The following is a 20,315-nucleotide window of genomic DNA, read 5'->3' on the forward strand; positions in this document are numbered from 1 at the left end:
TATATACAATGGAATATTACTCAGCCATAAAAAGGAACGAAATTGAGTCATTTGTTGAGACGTGGATGAATCTAGAGACTGTCATACAGAGTGAAGTAAGTCAGAAAGAGAAAAACAAATATTGTATATTAACGCATGTATGTGGAACCTAGAAAAATGGTACAGATGAGCCGGTTTGCAGGGCAGAAGTTGAGACACAGATGTAGAGAACAGACATATGGACACCAAGGGGGGAAAACTGCGGTGGGGTGGGGATAGTGGTGTGCTGAATTGGGCGATTGGGATTGACATGTATACACTGATGTGTATAAAACTGATGACTAATAAGAACCTGCAGTATAAACAAACAAACAAAACAACTAATACTAAACTTTCATTGGGTTATTTGTATGGAAATATGTTAATATAAATGTTTCAGACATTACATGAAATTTCTAAAAATCTTATATGTTCTGGTATAATGTTATAAGTCATAATCCTAGTTATTACTTTAAAATGTATATCTCAGAAATAACTAATTTTCTTGTCAACTGCATTATTATGAACTTTCATCAAATCTTTAACCGTGGTCATTTTTAAGTCTTTTGTCATTTACAGACAGTTCTGGGTGTACTCTGATGCTTTTGTAAATATGTTCCTATAAAAGGGTTTCATCTTCAGGAAATTCATGGAAAAGACTGACAAGTACAGGTTTCTGGTACCTGACTGTACTGCTGAACTGAATGAATAAGCATTTTCAGAACTCTAATGAAAAACTGATGAGCTCATAAAAGTGCTAACAAAAGATCAAGATGAAAAAAAAAATTTTAATTACATGGGACTGAGTGAACTGATGAGGATGAGTATAATTTTTGTGACTTTCTGGTTGAATTTAAAAAAAGAAAAAATCCCACAAGAACTCAGAGGCAAAGAATATACAAATCAATTTTCACTGCAAAGTAAAGGAGCTGTTGCAGTGGAGGATTACTGGACTGAATGTCAATATTATGACATAGTATGAGTGTGTTTCATGTTTGGTAATTGCAATCATTGTTGCTTTTGTTGTGGTCATCCATGTACAATGCTTGGTGTCAGTCAGTCTATTTATCTCTTGTAAAAATAAAATACAGTGTGTGTGAAAACAAAAAACAAAAAAACAAAAAAACAAAAAAAAAAACAACCCAATCCAAAAATGGGCAGAAGACCTAAATAGACATCTTTCCAAAGAAGACATACAGATGGCCAAGAAGCACATGAAAAGCTGCTCAACATCACTAATTATTAGAGAAATGCAAATCAAAACTACAATGAGGTATCACCTCACACCAATTAGAATGGGCATCATCAGAAAATCTACAAACAACAAATGCTGGAGAGGGTGTGGAGAAAAGGGAACCCTCTTGCACTGTTGGTGGGAATGTAAATTGATACAGCCACTATGGAGAACAATATGGAGGTTCCTTAAAAAACTAAAAATAGAATTACCATATGACCCAGCAATCCCACTACTGGGCATATACCCAGAGAAAACCGTAATTCAAAAAGACACATGCACCCGAATGTTCATTGCAGCACTATTTACAATAGCCAGGTCATGGAAGCAACCTAAATGCCCATCGACAGATGAATGGATAAAGAAGATGTGGTACATATATACAATGGAATATTGCTCAGCCATAAAAAGGAACGAAATTGGGTCATTTGTTGAGACGTGAATGGATCTAGAGACTGTCATACAGAGTGAAGTAAGTCAGAAAGAGAAAAACAAATATCGTATATTAACGCATATATGTGGAATCTAGAAAAATGGTACAGGTGAACCGGTTTGCAGGGCAGAAATTGAGACACAGATGTAGAGAACAAACGTATGGACACCAAGGGGGGAAAGCTGCGGGGGGGTGCGGGTGGTGGTGTGATGAATTGGGCGATTGGGATTGACATGTATACACTGATGTGTATAAAATTGATGACTAATAAGAACCTGCTGTATAAAATAATAAATTAAATTAAATTAAAAAATTAAAAAAAAAAGAAAGCAGGAAATGAACAAAAATCATAAAATGGAGTTTTAGAGGAAGGAGTGATGTTCCTATGCTGGGTGAAATCCAAAAAAGCTTCCTGAAGGCGGTAACATGGAGGAAAAGCTAACAGTTAAGGAGCTAACCCTGGTGGCTCTCGCTTCAGACAGCCTGGGTTTGTGTCTTAGCTCGGTCTCTGTGTTACTTTCACCTCTCTAAGCCCTCATCAGTAAAACAAATGTACTTAACTTGGAGGGCTCTTAGGAAGACTGAGATAAGATACGTAAAGGTGCTTTCTTTAATCGGTGCCCAGCCCACAGTAAGCATTCTATAAATGTAAACTGTCATTATCATTATTGTTACTGATTAAAGCGTGCTGACCTTACCAGCAGCTAGTGGCTGACCACAGCTCTGTGGAGCAATGGAAAACTTCCTAATACCCTGAGTAGAAAGGCGCGACACCACAGAGCGGCCGAGTCTGGCTCCACATTCCAGCATCAAGAACTCTCAGCCTCAGCCAACTGTTTCCCAAACCGCGGAAGAAGTACCGGGTCGCTCTAGCAACGTTGTCCTCCAGCTCTCGGTGGTGCGAGGCCTTGCGCTTGCGCAGTGGGTGAGCGGCGGGCGCGGGCCGGTCTGGCGGGCGAGGCGCGGCTGCGCGCTGGGAGGTGCGGCCGGGTGGCCCCTATCTTCGCAGGTAACCGCGCGCGGGCCGGCGCCGGGGAAGGAGGGAGGAGCCCGTCACGCTTCGGGCTGGGGCTGGGGAGGCCGCCTTCGCGCTCGCCAGGTCTTGGGTCCTCTACGGACCCTATCAGCTGGGGCTTCTCGGTTCCCGAAGTGCGATCGGGGCGCGCTCGGGCGGCCCACCCAGAGTCCCATCCTGGACCGCGTCCTACCCCAGAGAGCGGACGAGGTGGCAGCGAAGCCTCGGTAGGACCGCCTTGGGCCTCACGCCGGTCTCCCTGCCTGAATAAGCCGGATCCCAGTGCATCCCAGGGGAGCTTTTGAAGAGGGAAGGAGCCCCAGTTTATGTTTACGAATTTAGCCCTCTCTAGTTTCGTGGTTAGAATAGAGGGTTCATCCCCAGGTTCTGGCTTTTGATTGCTAACTTTAGGGACAGGGGTCAGTACCTCACAGAGCAGCCTATTTTCATTTTGGAGCGGACTAAGATATTCCTCATAGAACTTTCATCGTCTGGTGTTACTCAGAGGGACGCTAAGCCATTCCCAATTTGGAAAACAGCTGCCATCTACCCTCTCACACCCTTCTTTTGGGTTTATGCTTCCATGATCCTACACCTGGTCCTTAGGTGGCCTTCCATTTAAGGCCAGTCATTCTGGTAATTCTCTTCTGGATTCACTCCTATTTTCCAGATTCTCCCAAAACTGGGTTCCTAAAATACATTTGTAAGTAACACAGTTCTCAAGTCAGACAGACTTGAATTCTAATCCAGGGCTCTGCCAACTCAAGTATGTGACTTTGGGTAAGTCCCTTAACTTTTCTAAGCCTCAGTTTTCTCATCTGGAAATGGGGATAATCATATGTATCTCCAGGTGGTTGTGCGGATGAAAGGTGAAGAACATGAAATACTTAGAATGCTACCTGGCACATAGTAAGCACTCAATTGATGTCAATTACTTTTTGAACAGAGAATTCCCAAAAGAAGCACAATTTTCTTAAAGTCAAATGCAAAACATAATAGCAATAAAACATTTTGATATAATCAAATTGATGGAACAATTTGATATAATCATTTTGGAAAGCAATGGTAATATATGTCAGGAGCTTCAGAAATCTCAGTTACTTCATTTCACAAATGCACATCTGAAAATTTTCTCTGGGAATTAATCATAATGCAGAAAATATGCAGAAAGATGGTAATTATAGCATTATTTATAAAAGTGAAAACATTTAAACATTTTTTAGTGGAAAATTTTAGCATACACAAAAGTAGAATAGGTAAGTGAACCCCCATGTATTCATCATCCAGCTTCAACAATGATCAATATTTTGCCTATCTTGTTTTTGTGAAAAATTTTAAACCTACAAAATGTCTGAAGATAGAACAGTTGAATAAACTGGGGTACATTTATTTAGAGTGCTATTAAGCTTTAAAAATAAGACAGAATTGTATTACAAAATAATACAGAATATATAGTATTATCACAACTATGACAATTCAAAAACTAATATCTAACCTGTGTAGAAAAAAAGACAGGAAGGAAGTACAGTAAAATATTAGCTAGTTTCCCTTTGGTGGTGGGACTGTGGATGATTTCCTCCCCTTATATTTTTAGATATTTAACAAATATTTCATAAAAATCATGTATTGTTGTTATAACAAACAATGAACAAACAAAATCTAAAAATATTGCATCTGAACTAAGGACAGTAGAATATGCCAGAGCAGGTTCACTGTTATAGAGACTAAAGATGCTTTGACTTTCCTTGATCTATTTGTGCAGCCTACATTTACCTGAGCATTCTTGTCTGCCACCCTGTGCTAGTGCTTCATATTGAGCTCATATGGTCAGCTAACACGTCCAGATCTTTAATCGGTCATCCTCTATGTGTAAGTGATTGGACTTTGAAATTTTATTCCCTTATTTTGACTAGTGTGTCCCCTCAGGATAGAGCAAGATTTCTGATGGTGATAGGATGGCTCTTTCCCATTTCTTCTTTTCTTTGTCCTGAGCAGGCATCTATCTCATACCTCATGCGTTTACACACTCTTCCTAGAACAACCACTTCGAACAACTCAAGTGAGATAGTTTTGTTTTATCACAATATTTTTCTTGCTCAAATAGATTATAATGAGATCTGACCAAAAATCTATTCTGCTTTTGTTTGATGAGCTAGATCCACTTTTTAAATTGACATAGTACATTTAAAAACAGTTAAGGGAAGGGTCACCTTACATGAAAATGTGTAAATGAGTTTTATTTCGAATTAGTTTGTGAAGAAACTTTGTTTCCTAGGTATGCAAAGAAGCCTTTTCACACAGATGTCCTTAGAGATAATATGGATCAGTCCGGAGTTCTCCTCTGGGTGAAAGCAGAACCCTTTATAGTGGGCGCCTTGCAGGTCCCCCCTCCATCCAAGTTCAGTCTTCACTATCTCAGGAAGATATCCACCTATGTGCGAACCCGGGCCACAGAGGGAGGTTACCCACGCCTGTCCTGGTCTACATGGAGGCACATTGCATGTGGAAAGCTGCAGTTGGCTAAGGATCTGGCATGGCTTTACTTTGAAATATTTGATAGTCTTGCAGTGAAGACACCGAAGGAGCGCCTGGAATGGTCTGAGATTCTGTCCAACTGCATGTCTGAGGATGAAGTCGAAAAGCAAAGAAATCAGGTATGGATTTATGTGTACATGTATGTGTGTTTAATTACTTAGGGAAATAAACTATTTAAAATTTTTGTACTAGCTGTACAGTGTGCAGTAAGGTTTTAATGACCACGTGATGCCAAAGCACCATTTAAGTTTTAGCAGTTCCAGTTTGGCAATATTTAGTGAATTAGTCCTTACTTAGCAATCCTTATTCACTTATTTTTAAAGCAGTAATGTTATAGAAGCCCTGTAATTGGAAGAGGGAAATATTTTCATTGACATTAAAACTGTTGAGGTACATGAGTGTTTATGAACTGCTGACATGTTACGGTCCGAGCACCTGACTCTTTTTAAGTGAGCGTCTGCTATATGCTGAGATTCAAAGATGATTCGAACAGCAGCTCTGACCTCATGGAGCTCATAGACTAGTAGGGGAAGCTGGTGTGTAAAAAAGTGCTATTTAATAGACGTTTCTCCAAAGAAGACATACAGATGGCTGACAGGCACATGAAAAGATGCTCAACATCGCTAATTATTAGAGAAGTGCAAATCAAAACCACACTGAACTCTACTCAGTACTCTGTAATGACCTATATGGGAAAAGAATCTAAAAAAGAGTGGATATATGTATATGTATAACTGATTCACTGTGTTGTACAGCAGAAACTAACACAACAGTGTAAATCAACTATGCTCCAATAAGAAAGAAACCCATATTGAGGTATTACCTCACACTGTTCAGAATGGCTATCATCAAAAAGTCTACAAATAATAAATGCTGGAGAGGGTGTAGAGAAGAGGTTACCCTCCTACACTGCTGGCGGGAATGTAAATTGGTGCAGCCACTATGGAAAACAGTATGGAGGTTCCTTAAAAAACTAAAAATAAAGCTACCATATGATCCTGCAATCCTACTCCTGGGCATATATCCAAAGAAAACTCTAATTTGAAAAGATGCATACACCCCAATGTTCACAGCAGCGTGTTTACAATAGCCAAGACATGGAAGCAACCTAAGTGTCCATTAACAGATGAATGGATAAAGAAGATGTGATATATTTTGATATATATATGTGATATATATATGTATATATATATAATGGAATATTACTCAGCCATAAAAAAGAATGAAATAATGCCATTTGCAGCAACATGGATGGACCTAAAGATTATCATACTAAGTGAAGTAAGACAGAGAAAGACAAATATTATATGATATCTCTTATATGTGGATCTAAAAAATAGTACAAATGAACTTATTTACAAAACCAAAACAGACTCACAGACATAGAAAACAAACTTGTGGTTACCAAAGGGGAAGAGGGGGAGTGATAATTTAGGAGTATGGGGTTAACAGATGCAAACTACCATATATAAAATAGATAAACAACAAGGATCTGCTGTATAGCACAGGGAACTATATTCAATATCTTGTAATACACTATAATGGAAAAGAATCAAAAGAAGAATATAGATATATTACATATGTATATATGTATAACCTAATCACTTTGCTGTACACCTGAAGCTAACACAAGATTGTAAATCGACTATAGTTTAAAAAGTGCTATTTAATAGTATGGAATGTACAATAAAAGTATGCATAAAGTACAGAAATAGAATAGAGAAGAGAATGATTAATTCTGGTGATAAGGAAAGACTTCACAGAGAAAGTATATTAATCAGGGTAGGCTATTACAGTAACAGGTGATCCCAGCATTTTAGTGGCTTGGTGCAATAACAGTTTATTTCTTATTCATGTAGCAGTCCAACATAGGGCATCTGGTTGGACGAGTCTCTAGGCTGCTGTCATCTAAGCAATGACTCAGGGATCTAGGCATCTTCTGTCTTTTGGAGCCACTGTTATACTAGGTTAAAAGCAAACAAAAATGAAATTTCAGTGGCTTACAGTAACTAAGGTTTATTTCTTGCTTATTTTACAGTTAGACTGCACCTTAGCTATGGCTCTTTTCCAGGCTGTGGCTCTATGTGTCTGCCCATTTGGAGACTCAGGCTGAAGAAACAGCTTCTGTGTAGGTCATGTCTATTCTTGGGATAGAAGGGAAGAGCAACAGAACAGGAGAAAAGTCTTGATGCCTCTTAAAACTTTTGCTCAGATGTGACATAAACTACAACTACTTTTGTTCTATTGGCCAAAAGCTTTGTCACATGTCCATGCCTGAAATTAATAAGATGGGAGGTAAACTACCTCACAGGAGGCAGGGAAATCCCATGGCCATGGGAAGGGCCGTGTAAGCCTCTTGGAGGATGAGGAAGTGAACAATTGCAAATAAAATACAGTTTGCCACAGCCATTCCCACTAGGGCCTGAGTCCTTCACTTCCATTTTTTGGGATAGTTTTCGGGAGGCTTAAAAGCGGTATATGTAAACCCACCCACATTCCATTGACTAACCCAATTATGCCATATGCAACTTCAAAGGAGGCTGGGAAATGCCATCTAATTGTGTGCTCAGGAAGGAAAGGCATTTCGTTAGCATCTAGCCAGTCTCTACCACATGGTATAATATCTAAACAAGGTTTTGGAGATTGAAAAAAAGTTTGGCAAGCAACCAGGAGGAGAAGGGCATTATAGTTTTCATTAATTAAACATTTATTGAGTGCCTACTATGTGCTAGGTACAGTAGTGGGTGCTGTATATACAGAGATGAATAAAACCTTCAAGAAGCTCCAATTTTTTTGAGTGCTTACTGTGTACTAGTTTCTATGCTAGTTACTAGGAATATAAAAATGAAAAAGAGAAAGATATTACAGTCTCATGGAGAGGCAGGTATATTAAGGAATAATGATAATATAACAAATAATTGTTAAATAGAAGTATGTATAAAATCAGGGAATTACGTTGAGTGAAAAAAGTCAATCCCAAGAGGTGACATACTATATGATCCCATTTATGTAACATTCTTGAAATGACAAAATTATGGAGATAGAGAACAGATAAGTGGTTAGGGGCTAAAGAAGGGGTGAGGTAGGGTGGGAAGTGGAGCCACTAGTATAATAGTGGCTCCAAAAGACAGAAGATGCCTAGATCCCTGAGTCATTGCTTAGATGACAGCAGCCTAGAGACTCATCCAACCAGATGCCCTGTGTTGGATTGCCACATGAATAAAAGACTATAAAAGGGCAACATGAAGGAACCTTGCGTGGATGAAAGTGTTCTGTACCCTGACTGTATCCGTGTCAATACCCTGGCTGTGCTGTTGTATGATAGTTTTACAAGATGGGAAACTGGATAAAAAGTACATGGGATCTCTCTGTTCTTGCAGCTGCATGTGAAACTGCAGTTACCTCAAAAAGTTTAATTAAGAAAGTAAAAATTTTTTTTAATATATAGATTCATGAGGTTCCACATTGACAGCTGATTGAATTGGTAGGTTTAGGTGATCCTGAGAATCCATATTTTTAAGTTCCCTAGGCATACTGATTTTTAGCCATGTTGGGAGTCAGGGTGAATACAGCTGTAGTCCCAGATGTATTACTTCACTTTTTTGCCTCTCTTGTATGTGTATGGGAATGGGTATATGAGGATAATCATGAGCTTCAAATCCTGAGCTTCAAACCACACCCTTCTTCAAATAAGAAATAACTTAACATCTGTCAGACCAGTAGTATTTTTCTTTTACGTCAAACATCCTTTTAAGAATTTGATGAGAACCTGAGGCCTACTCCCCCACAAAATGCATATGCACCAAAAAATTACGTACAATTTCAGGTGTTGCACTGATATCCTGAACTTTCTTGATAAGTTTGTGATCAGGTTAAACTAACCTCTGTGTCTTGATTAAATTTCCTTCTTCCTTTCTTTCATCTATTTGTTCATTCAGATTACTAAGTTTTTTTTTTTTAACTGTAATTTTAAACTTCTGAAATAATATACTTTAAAAAAGTATGTACTTCATCCTTTCCACTTCATCAGTTTTGGGAGAGAATGACTATGGCCATAGATGCTACATAGCTTTCTGAGAAAGTAAGTGACTCCAGTTTAATTAGTTTTAGAAACTCTTACATCTGGGTATCAGAGACATACATATCCAATGCTAGCAACATTTCCACATTTGTCTTCTTAGGATCAGCACACTGTTGTGAATTTCTTTTACTATGTCTACTTAGTTACTATATCTAATAGTGGTTGATGTTGTTTTAAGACATGTGTTCATCATTTATTTTCTTCTTGGACAGCTTTCAGTGGACACCCTACAGTTTCTGCTCTTCTTATATATACAACAGTTAAACAAGGTCTCCCTGAGGACATCTTTGATTGGAGAAGAGTGGCCTAGTCCCAGACACAGATCGCAGTCTCCTGACCTGACTGAAAAATCCAGTTGTCATAATAAGGTACTGTTTAAATTATGATCTCTTTCTCTGAAAGAGACAATTTGTGAGGGAGACAGTTTGCCTTCATTAAAAATTACTTTGAATTACTTATATAAGCCAGAGATTTGTTGGCTTGATTTGTTTTGTTTTTTCTTTCTTTTCCTAATTATAAAACAAAATCAATATGTGCAGTCTTAATCAAGATAGAGAACTGATTTCAGTTCCTTCAACGACACAAAAATCACTTAGATAATTTTCAGGCAAATCGTTCACTCTACTCTTACTAGCATTCCCATTTTTGCAAATGTTAATGAATTTGATTTCGCATGATTGTAGGCAACTCAGTTAACTTCTCTAGCTTGGCTTCTTTTCTGTAAATGGAGATGATAATGCTTATTTCTGAATGGCTGTGAGAATTCAGTAATATATAGCACGAGACTTGTTGTATCGTAAGCACCAGTATATGGTGACTTTAGTTTGTGCTCTTGCATGACCTCTCCCAGCAACTGATTGGACCAGGGATGGACACTTGACTAGCATAACCCATTCCTAGGTATGTATTTGAAATTGGTCTGATTTGAAATGATGATCTGGCCCAATCAGTACCCCAGGGATTGAAGAAATTACCCAGTTGGTGATAGGTATTTGCTGGTAGCTCATGTGGCATTGGGACCAGAATAGCTACCACATCTGTGAGTGACCTGGAGTTATGAGGGATTAGCAACTCTGAGAAAAAGAAGAGAATGGAACAAACATGCAGAGAGACCTGAGAGAGAACCAGGTTCAAGATGGCTTTCCAGTTCCAGTTCTGATGAGGTCTCCCTGTACTTCAGTTTGGGAGATGACTGTATGTCCCTACAATAGAATCTCCCTTCACTTGAATTATCTTGTATTCCCCGTTCCAGTGAAAGTTACCACCAGCCACCCATGCTCTCTCTATCACCACCCATACCTAGTTAGTTGTCAAGTCTTACTGATTCTGCCTTCAAAATAACTCTTTAAAATTTTGTCCTTTTTTTGGGAATTCCCTGGCGGTCCAGTGGTTGGGACTCGGTGCTCTCACTGCCGGGGGCCTGGGTTCGATCCCTGGTCAGGGAACTAAGATCCTGCAAGCCTCGAGGTGCAGCCAAAAAAAAATTATCCTTCTTCTTCCGCTATATAGGCCCTAATGTCATTTTTCTTTTTTTTTTTTTGCTTTGATTTCTATAATTAGATCCTACTTGGTCACCCTGCTTTTAATCTATAGCCCATCTACTACACTGGACTTTCTAAAATACAGATCCGTTGTATCCATCTCCTGTCAGAACTCCATCAGTGAATTCTCATTGTCATTGTTGTTTTCATCTTGTACTGTTTGGAGCCTTCTTAGGCCTACTTACCGTGGGGGAGGGAGATGCAGCAAGAGGGAGGAAGAGCAGGTGAGGCTGTGGACAGCTCTGCTTTGAAATGCTCTTTGGCGTCCAGATGAGAGTTTATTAAAGAGAAAAATGGTGTAGCTATTTACGAAATAGTTTATTTTGTCTCTGGCACACAAAATAAAGTCCAGATATCTTAGTATTTCATACAGAGCCTTTCGTGAATGGTCCCTGCCTACCATTTTACCTTTACCTGCCACTTCCCAGCATGCTCCCTACACCCACCTACACCCCACCCAGAACTTCCATTTCTCTGAACACAGCAGGTGATTTTACTCCTATGGGCCTTTGGTTGCCGTTCCCTAGGCCTAGAATGCTTTTTTCCCTGATCTGTTTGCATAACTACCGGCGTCGATCAAGAATCTATTCAAACAGCGCTCCACTAAGATTTGTTTTCCCCAAATGGAGTTCTTTGTTCTTTTCATGCTCATAGAACATCTTACAGATCTCTGCTATAGGTCTCATCCCATTGTGTTATAGTTATTTGTTTATATTGTCATTTCACTACATAGTTGCTGAATTCCTTGAGGACAGGAACTATGTCTTATTTAGTTTGCATAATTCATCACGTAACACTGGTCATATCACATATCTGTCAAATGAATAAGCCAAGTTATTGGTACGTCTGCCAACTCAAAGCTTATTCCCAAGGTTATAACTTCTCTTTTTTTAAAAATTTATTTATTTTATTTATATTTATTTTTGGCTGCGTTGGGTCTCGTCGCTGCGCGCAGGCTTTCTCTGGTTGCGGCGAGCGGGGCTACTCTTCATTGCTGTGCGTGGGCTTCTCATTGTGGTGGCTTCTCTTGTTGCAGAGCACAGGCTCTAGGCACACGGGCTTCAGTAGTTGCAGCACGCAGGCTCAGTAGTTGTGGCTCACGGGCTCTAGAGCGCAGGCTCAGTAGTTGTGGTGCACGGGCTTAGTTGCTTCACGGCATGTGGGATCTTCCCGGACCAGGGCTCGAACCCGTGTCCCCTGCATTGGCAGGCGGATTCTTAACCACTGCACCACCAGGGAAGCCCCCAAGGTTATAACTTCTCTTAAATCTGGTTACTGTAAGATCAGTTGCCTTGTTTTATTAGATTTTGAAATTCCTTCTGTAATTTGAGAAGGTAAATTAAAAAGAAACCTAGTGCTTCATGAAATGAATGTCTGAGGTGGTTATTTTTATGTTTGATCTGAAACTTTTAGACTATTTAATACTAGCGGTGTGACCTTGGACAAGTTTCTTAACCTTTTTGTATCTCCATTTCTTCATCTGTAGAATGGGCATGGTAATAGCATCTATCCTAAGACTGTTGCTAGTTTTAAATATGTTAAATTTTGTATAACAGTGCTTGGCACACACTGAGGGTTAGCTACTAGTATTACTTTTGAATTATCTAAGGTAGAGAGAGAATCTGTTTATACCTATTACGTGCACAGAAAATCTTTATAAGGTTTATATAGCCACTTTAAATGCTTTTGGGAGGATGAGGCAAAGTATAAATACAAAATAATTAAAATATAAAAGTCTCAGGTCTTACTGTTCTGTTGAAACAATGAGTTTCAATCTCATTGTTCTGTTAAAAGTGCTTTCTTTTGATATTTTTTAGAACTGGAATGATTACAGTCACCAAGCTTTTGTCTGTGATCATCTGTCAGATCTCCTTGAACTGCTTGTAGATCCAGAACAACTCACTGCATCATTTCATTCGACCCATAATAGTCTAGTCTCTCGAGAAGCTGTTGTAGCACTCAGCTTTCTTATTGAAGGTACAGTGAGTGGAGCCAGGAAGATATATCCACTTTATGAACTTGCACTGTGGCAACCACTGCATGCAGAAAGTGGCTTCTCAAAGACCTCTAAGGCCTTTTCTTTCTACAAGCTGGAAGCCTGGTTGAGAGCCTGTTTAACTGGGAATCCATTTGGTACATCTGCTTGCCTCAAGTCTGGGAAGAAATTGGCTTGGGCTCACCAAGGTATTTATTAATATTTTAATCTATATTAAATTGAATGACAGGTTAAGGAACCTAGTGTTTTCTGGTGTATTAACGATCACATGTCTTTTGTGGAAGACCTAAAAAATATTGCTACTATAAAACAGAAAAAGGGAACATCTCTTTTGTATATGACTTTTTCTCAAGGCTGCCACAGTCTGAGAGAGTTGATTTATTAGTCCAGGTTGTTTTGGTTGCAGTTAGTAGAAACTCCAACTTCGGTCGGTCCTTTTCTTTGCTCTGCTCTTCTCTTTTCTGACTCTTTTTCCCCTCTCACTCTCATATGCTCATTTGCTTGAAGCTTTCCTATTGTCTATGCACCTTACCAGAAACTGGCCATTCCATAGTTACAACCTCATAGAGTTGGTGTAAAGATGAGGTTCTTTTTTAGCTACACAGACACAAGCAGACTAGCTATTTCTAAATTGGAAATTTAAATAAATAGTAGAGAGAATTACGCTTTGGTTGCAAATGTATCTATTCCTGATAGTCCAGTGATGGCTAAAGGGATAGGTTCAGGTACTGTATGACTTCTTCGGGCCCAGGTATAAGTTTTAAGAGAAGAGGGGCCCAGATAGATGTTTAAAGAGAAGTAGGTACCTGTACTAAGGCCAAGCAAAATTAATGGGAAAACACTAGAATATACTTCCACAATCTCTGAGTTTCAAAGGTAAAGAAAAAATAGTTTCCGTGCAAATGTAAAAAAAAAAAATCAGTTTCGTATCAAATGTTTATAATTCTGAAAACCAGAAAATGGTTGAGCAACATCTACAGTGATCCAAGTATTTTATATGCAACCAAGCTATTGCTCTAGCGTGAGCTCAGATTCTCAGATATGTAAGGCTCCTACAAATATACAGGAGATACTACATAATTCTTGATGTTGGTAAAAGAATATAAGTAAGTTTTTAAATGTTGTTAGGGTAGGCACTGGAGGAAAAAGGACATCTGACCTTTTAGGATTATACAAAAACATGTTAGATAGTAGGATTACAAATAATTTTTATCTTGTTTTACTACTAGTATTTAAAATTTTTCTACAGTAGCCATATATTACTTTTCTAATAAAAGGAAAAAATAAGAATTGTTTTAAAAGAAGAATAGCATACTATGTGACCTCTCCACATTTGGCCAATTTTCTTTACAAGGGTATCCTGATGGTTTTCTGGGAAGTACAGTCTGAGAAGGCAATGATGTAATGGTGGGAATGTGTTAGGAGGTCAGCCTGCACAGATTTCTTGAGGGTGAGTTTGTGTTTAAGGCACCATGTTCGACAGGAAGATGTGCTCTCAGTTAGTAATGATCCTGGGAGTAAAGATGTGAACCCAAATACAATTCATGGAATGATGTGGTAAGTAACTTAGGAGGGGTTCAGAATTAGTATTCTGGCAATTTAAAGAGATTATTTAAGAGTTGGGATGATAAATTAAGGCTGGTTGGAGAAGATACTATTTGAGTTGGGCCAGCTCTGCCACTTACTAGCCATATGGCCTTAGGCGCATTACTTAAGTTAAAGGGTAGACATGAAAAAATCTTAGATCTATAGGCAATGTTGAATGGATTGTAGGTTTAACCTTTTTTTTAAAACAAAAAAATTTGAAATATTGCAAATATACAGAAAAGCACAGAGAATAATATAGCATACCCAACACCCAAATCTAACATTTTTTTAAACCTCACATGGGTCTAATTTTAGACATGTATACATGTAGACATGTGTAACCTCGTATGGTTGATTGTTTTTCTTTGAAACAATCTCATTTATTTATATTTTTCTTAAATAGTTGAAGGGACGACCAAAAGAGCTAAGATTGCTTGTAATACTCACGTGGCCCCTAGGATGCACCGCCTGGTGGTGATGAGCCAGGTTTACAAGCAGACATTGGCCAAGAGCTCAGATACTCTGGTGGGGGCACATGTAAAGATTCATCGTTGCAACGAGACTTTTGTATATCTGCTGTCTCCCTTACGGTAAGCAGTCTTCATAGTGTTTTGATGTTGTGACGTTTTCTTTGGACCAGGATTTGTCCTTTTATTTGCCATCAGAGAATAATATTGTAGTCAGATATTTTTTATCGTATTCTTATTCAGAGGAATTTACCTCATTTTTCAGATCTGTGACAATTGAGAAGTGCAGGAATAGCACCTTCATCCTGGGCCCTGTACAGACTGCTCTTCATCTCCACAGCTGTGACAATGTTAAAGTCATTGCTGTTTGCCATCGTCTGTCCATCTCTTCTACAACAGGTTGCATCTTTCACATTCTGACGCCTACACGCCCACTTATTCTCTCTGGGAACCAGAGAGTAACTTTTGCCCCCTTTCATACCCATTACCCAATGCTGGAGGACCACATGGCCAGGACTGGCCTTGCTACAGTGCCTAACTATTGGGATAATCCCATAATTGTGTGCAGAGAGAACAGCAGCACAAGTGTCTTCCGACTCTTAGCACCGTGTGAATTCTATGTGTTTATTATTCCCTTTGAAATGGAAGGGGACACAACAGAGATACCTGGGGGTCTTCCATCTGCATATCAGAAAGCACTGGGCCAAAGAGAGAAAAAGATACAGACCTGGCAGAAAACTGTGAAGGAGGCTCGTTTGACAAAGTGAGTGTTTTCTAAAAGTAGTAATTTGTCTTATGTAAAACTCCATGGGAAAGCAAATTAATCTGTACATGTTTATAATTGTGCTAAAGAAATCAAAAAGACATAGTGTATCTTTCACTAAAGTCAGTATTCCAGGCACAGTTTGGTTGGGGGATGGGAGCAAGTGGATACTCAAGTATTAGACTCCTTTCTTTTAAGTAGCTTAAGTTTAACTGGCAGATGTAAGACTTAAATGAATGAAAGATCATATATAAGGTCAATCATAAATGGATTGGTTTTAGTTTTTAATTTACCTCTCTGCACTATACTAGTGGTTCTCAAACTGCATTGTGCATCAGGATCATGCAAAGAGCTTGTTGAAAATACAGGTTTCCTGGCTCCACCACTCCACAGGCAGACTTGCAAGGGTGGACTCCTAATGCTGGTCCATGGACTAATGCCAGTTTTTGTCAGAGTTTTCCTAATCCATGGTAAAATGTGAAAAATAAATACAGTTTTAAAATAATGCTAAATTTAGTCAATTTAGAATACTGTCTTTTATTCTGAAATTACTTTTTACTTTGGGGGTACTAAAATATTTTATTTTTAATAACATGCTTGTGATAGTAGATGGTTATAGTTTATTATGTCCACCACAAAATTTTATTTCAAGGGTTTTGATCTCTGAACTCTGGAAGCCAGGGACACGCTATATATAAACCATATGTAAAGATTCAGAAAACATCAGTGTGGGTGGTCAGAGATTTATGGAGAAACTAGAATTTGTGTTGGACCTTGAAAAATGAGCAGAGTTTGGAGAAGAAGTGAGGGTTGGGCAGAATACTTTTAACAGCACTAGAGGAGCAGATGTGGAAGCAGAAGCAGACTTCAGGTATCCTGGAAATCAGTTGCTGAAACAAGATTCTGGATATGGATAATGATATTTAAACCTGGATGGGTAGATTGAGCCAGATTATGTAGAATCTTGAATATCAGGCAATAAAGGTTAGATTTAAGTGGAATTAAGTAATAGGAGCCATAAAAGGGTTTTGAACAATGGAATGAAAGCCATTTCATTTATTCAGGAACATTTATAGAATGCCTACAATATGCAAACCACTTTATTAGATGCTATGGCAGATTAAAAAATGTGATTGGCACATATGAAGATCCTCTGCTTAGATCTGAAAGAGGGAAGTCAGGGTGATATTACAATATTCTAGACTAAGAAACTGGACTAGAGTGGAGACGATGGGGGTGGAGACCAGAAATACTTTGACAGGAGGCTGGACTTGGTGCAAGATTTTGTAAAAAAGACAAGAAAATTAAAGATGACTTCAAAAATTGGAGCCCAGTTTAGAAACATTTGATCAGTTTTCTTCTGGACAGAATAACATGTACAACTTAAAAGTAGTGGATGTTCAGAATAAGTAATTATTGTCTATACAAGTATTTTGGTATTTAATTAAATTTTATTTGTTAGAGATATTAGGAGAGGAAACATAGTACTGAAAGATGGAGGGGTGCTTCTTCTACAGCATTGTCCATTTGGGAGCTGGAGCTAGTTTGAGAAAAGGGTATCAAGTTCTTTTGGAGAATATTTACATGAAATGTCCTATATTCTGATAATGTCTTGGTCCTTGAGACTTAGAAAAACTATTACTTTAATAATTGGATTCCATTTGCTTGGTATCAGTCTTTTTGTTTGTTGTTGTTTCTTCTGGTTGTCATTATCTTGGAAGATTAGCCATCCTAAAAATGTTTCTATTTCTGATGATCCAGAACTGTGATTTGATGTGTAAGTAAAAATGCTTATTTTAATTAGATGTCTTGGTTTTATTAGATGTTAAAATTAGTGTTGTTCTTTGGATAGCTGTGTCTATATTGTAGTGGAAAGTACTCTGACTCAGGAATTAGTACAGATCGTGCCACTTATTGTGTGACATTGAATGTGTCATCTGACCTGTCTAGCTCTTAGCTATATCATATATAAAGTATATTTTCTACCTGATGAGATTGATATAAAAGTTTAATAAGATAACTTATAGTAACGATGTGTGTGTAAGACACTGTAGTGGTGTGTGCTGTACCGTGTATAGTAATGTGAGTGTAAGGCACCCTGCTTAGTGATGAGTTTGTGAGACACATCTTCTGGGTGAGATTGTTTACCCACAATATCTGAGACCTGCCCTGTTAGAATTAGCTTCATTGTAAGAGAAATTGTTGAAAAAAGACTTGATCCAGCCATGGTATTTTCTGGATGCATTCTTGTGGCATATGGATTAAGGAAGCAGGTATATAATATATAATTACATAGTTGCATTTAGGTTCTTTAAAACAGTTGCTACCTGCCAAAAATATAAACATCAATAACAGTCACAACTCATGCTTTACCTGGGAATCCACTGTAGTAATACTGCTGTTATCTGTTACAAACATTCCACCTGGTTTGTATCTCATGGATTGAGCCACCAGGATACTAATACTACAGTCATTCTCAATTTAGCAGAATAGTGCTGATGACCATAATAATAGGTAATATGTATTGAGCACTTACTATGTGCCAAGTACTGTTCTAAGCACCTTCTATGTATTAACTCATTTATTCTTCCTAATAGTTCCCTATCACAGATGAGGAAACTGAGGAACCGAGAGATTTAAGTAATTTATCCGAAGTCACACAGGAGCCAGGATTCACACCTAGTCAGCCTGGTTCCAGAACCTGGGTTCTTAGTGTCGTTACTGTTTTCTGTGAACTATTGTCATATATAATATAATCATTATACCGATGTGATATAAAAATGGATCATTGGAAGAACGTTCTTTTAAAGCAATTCTGTTGTTTGGATGCTGCTAGTATTTAGATGGCTAGATTTTCTTACACATATGAAAAGCTTATACACATGTGTGGAATCTGGAATGTGGTAAGCATTTAATAAATATTGACTCTGAATCATAGCATATTCAAGTGATGAGATCCATGATAACACTAGAGACCAGCAAAAGCATGCAATTTAACTTTGGGAACATGGGAGGACAGAAGAATTATTGAATAATTTGAAAAGAAACTGCCAACACGATCCTTTTAAAGTGATTAGATGATGTCATTTCCCTGCTCTGTCCCCTCTAATGGGTCCCCATCATACTTGGAATAAAATATAAAACCTTCACAGTACCTACCAGGCCCTCTCTGCCTCGTTTTCTGCCATTCTTTTCCCATTCACTTCCCTCCCACCATACTACAGTGTTACTTAGTCATTGCCGTCCAGCCAAACACCACCAGGAACGTATCTGTAGAATAAAGTTGGATTTTATTACTCATTACAAGGAGGGAGAGAACTAGTTTCATCTCCATAAAAGCGTGTTTAAAAGAACTGGTAATTGTATTTTGGCTGTGCTAGGTGATTTGGGGGAGGGGTGTAGGAAGCAAGGTTTTGTTGTGGGTTGGATGCAATCTGGAAGTGAGGGTAATTCTATGATTTGGTATTGTAATAATTTTTATATTACAGAGGAGAGGAATAAAGGGGCTAAAACTATAATTGTAAAGAAACAGCAGTCACTCATTAGCCAGGAAAGGGTGATGCTCGGTCATTTTTGTGGTGTGGACCACAAAATGGTTTTGTTTTTTGTCTGGACCTGAGATATGATTATGGAATGAGTTTATTTTTGCCTTGATCTAGCATTGTCCCATAGTGGCCTTGTCTCCTGTTGGTGTGCTATGGGATTATTTACGTTCAACAGGAAGAGCAGCAGGCCAGATCCCAGCTACACCTAGGCCTAGCTGATGGTGCCAAGCTAGCTCCTGGCTGTCAGGAGCTTTTCTTCTCTTGCTTATCCTGAACATGTTAAATATTCTCTCACTTTAGAGCCTTTGCACTTTTTGTTTCCTCTGCCTGGAAAGTTCTCCAGATATTTATTTTGCTTAATCCATCACTGCATTCAGATCTCTGCTTACGTGTCATCTTAGGCTTCTGTCCATCCTTCTTCTAAATTAGCATTCCAAATACTCTTGATTTCCCTACTCTGCTCTATTTTTCTCCAAGGCACTTATAACTACTTAAGTTCATATACATATTTATTTTATTTATTACCTATCTCCCCTACTAGAATATTCAGTCCACAAGGAGCACAGACTACATAGGTCACAATGTGAATGGCGCCCTCTAGAATCATGCAGTGCAAACCTGCCCGGACAGAGGCCATTTCTCTTCTCTTTACACATTTATCCTCATCAGTCAGAACACTACCCAGCATCACTTGGTCCTCAGTAAATATCTGTTGAGTGAATAACCACAGTAGAACAAAATATATAATTACTGATAAGTTTTTACAAAGAGGGAATTGTATCTGACCAATCTTTTTTTTGGTGGTGGTGGTGATGATTCAGTGTATAGAACTGAACAGAGCAGTTATTCAGAGAGAACAAATGGATAACTAGAAATAATTTAACATTTATCCCATTAAAGTATTTTATAATCACTTGAAGTAAAAATAATATGAATTAGTATTGCTACATTCTTTTTGCAATTTTAGGGATCAAAGGAAGCAGTTCCAGGTACTTGTGGAAAACAAGTTTTATGAGTGGTTGATTAATACAGGACATCGTCAGCAGCTGGACAGTCTTGTGCCCCCTGCAGCAGGCTCCAAACAAGCAGCAGGATAAGAC

General features: G+C 38.5%; 1 protein-coding gene across 4 annotated transcripts; it reads left to right on the forward strand.

The window, feature by feature from the left end:
* Positions 1-2,630: 2,630 nt before the first annotated feature.
* On the forward strand, positions 2,631-20,312 carry TBCCD1 (TBCC domain containing 1). 4 transcript variants are annotated; one of them, XM_061193301.1, is made up of 7 exons: positions 2,631-2,694; positions 4,976-5,354; positions 9,529-9,684; positions 12,675-13,041; positions 14,844-15,030; positions 15,173-15,670; positions 20,183-20,312. In XM_061193301.1, exons 2-7 carry the CDS (start codon positions 5,019-5,021, stop codon positions 20,310-20,312), a joined length of 1,674 nt encoding a protein of 557 aa, XP_061049284.1. In that variant the 5' UTR covers positions 2,631-2,694; positions 4,976-5,018. The 4 variants fall into 4 exon arrangements, with proteins under 4 accessions (XP_061049284.1, XP_061049288.1, XP_061049286.1 ...); XM_061193305.1 differs by having other exon boundaries at positions 2,641-2,694; positions 5,261-5,354; XM_061193303.1 differs by lacking the exon at positions 2,631-2,694 and adding an exon at positions 2,849-2,927.
* Positions 20,313-20,315: the final 3 nt, after the last annotated feature.

Source organism: Eubalaena glacialis, chromosome 6, assembly GCF_028564815.1.
Source record: "Eubalaena glacialis isolate mEubGla1 chromosome 6, mEubGla1.1.hap2.+ XY, whole genome shotgun sequence".
In the NCBI taxonomy this organism is placed as follows: domain Eukaryota; kingdom Metazoa; phylum Chordata; class Mammalia; order Artiodactyla; family Balaenidae; genus Eubalaena; species Eubalaena glacialis.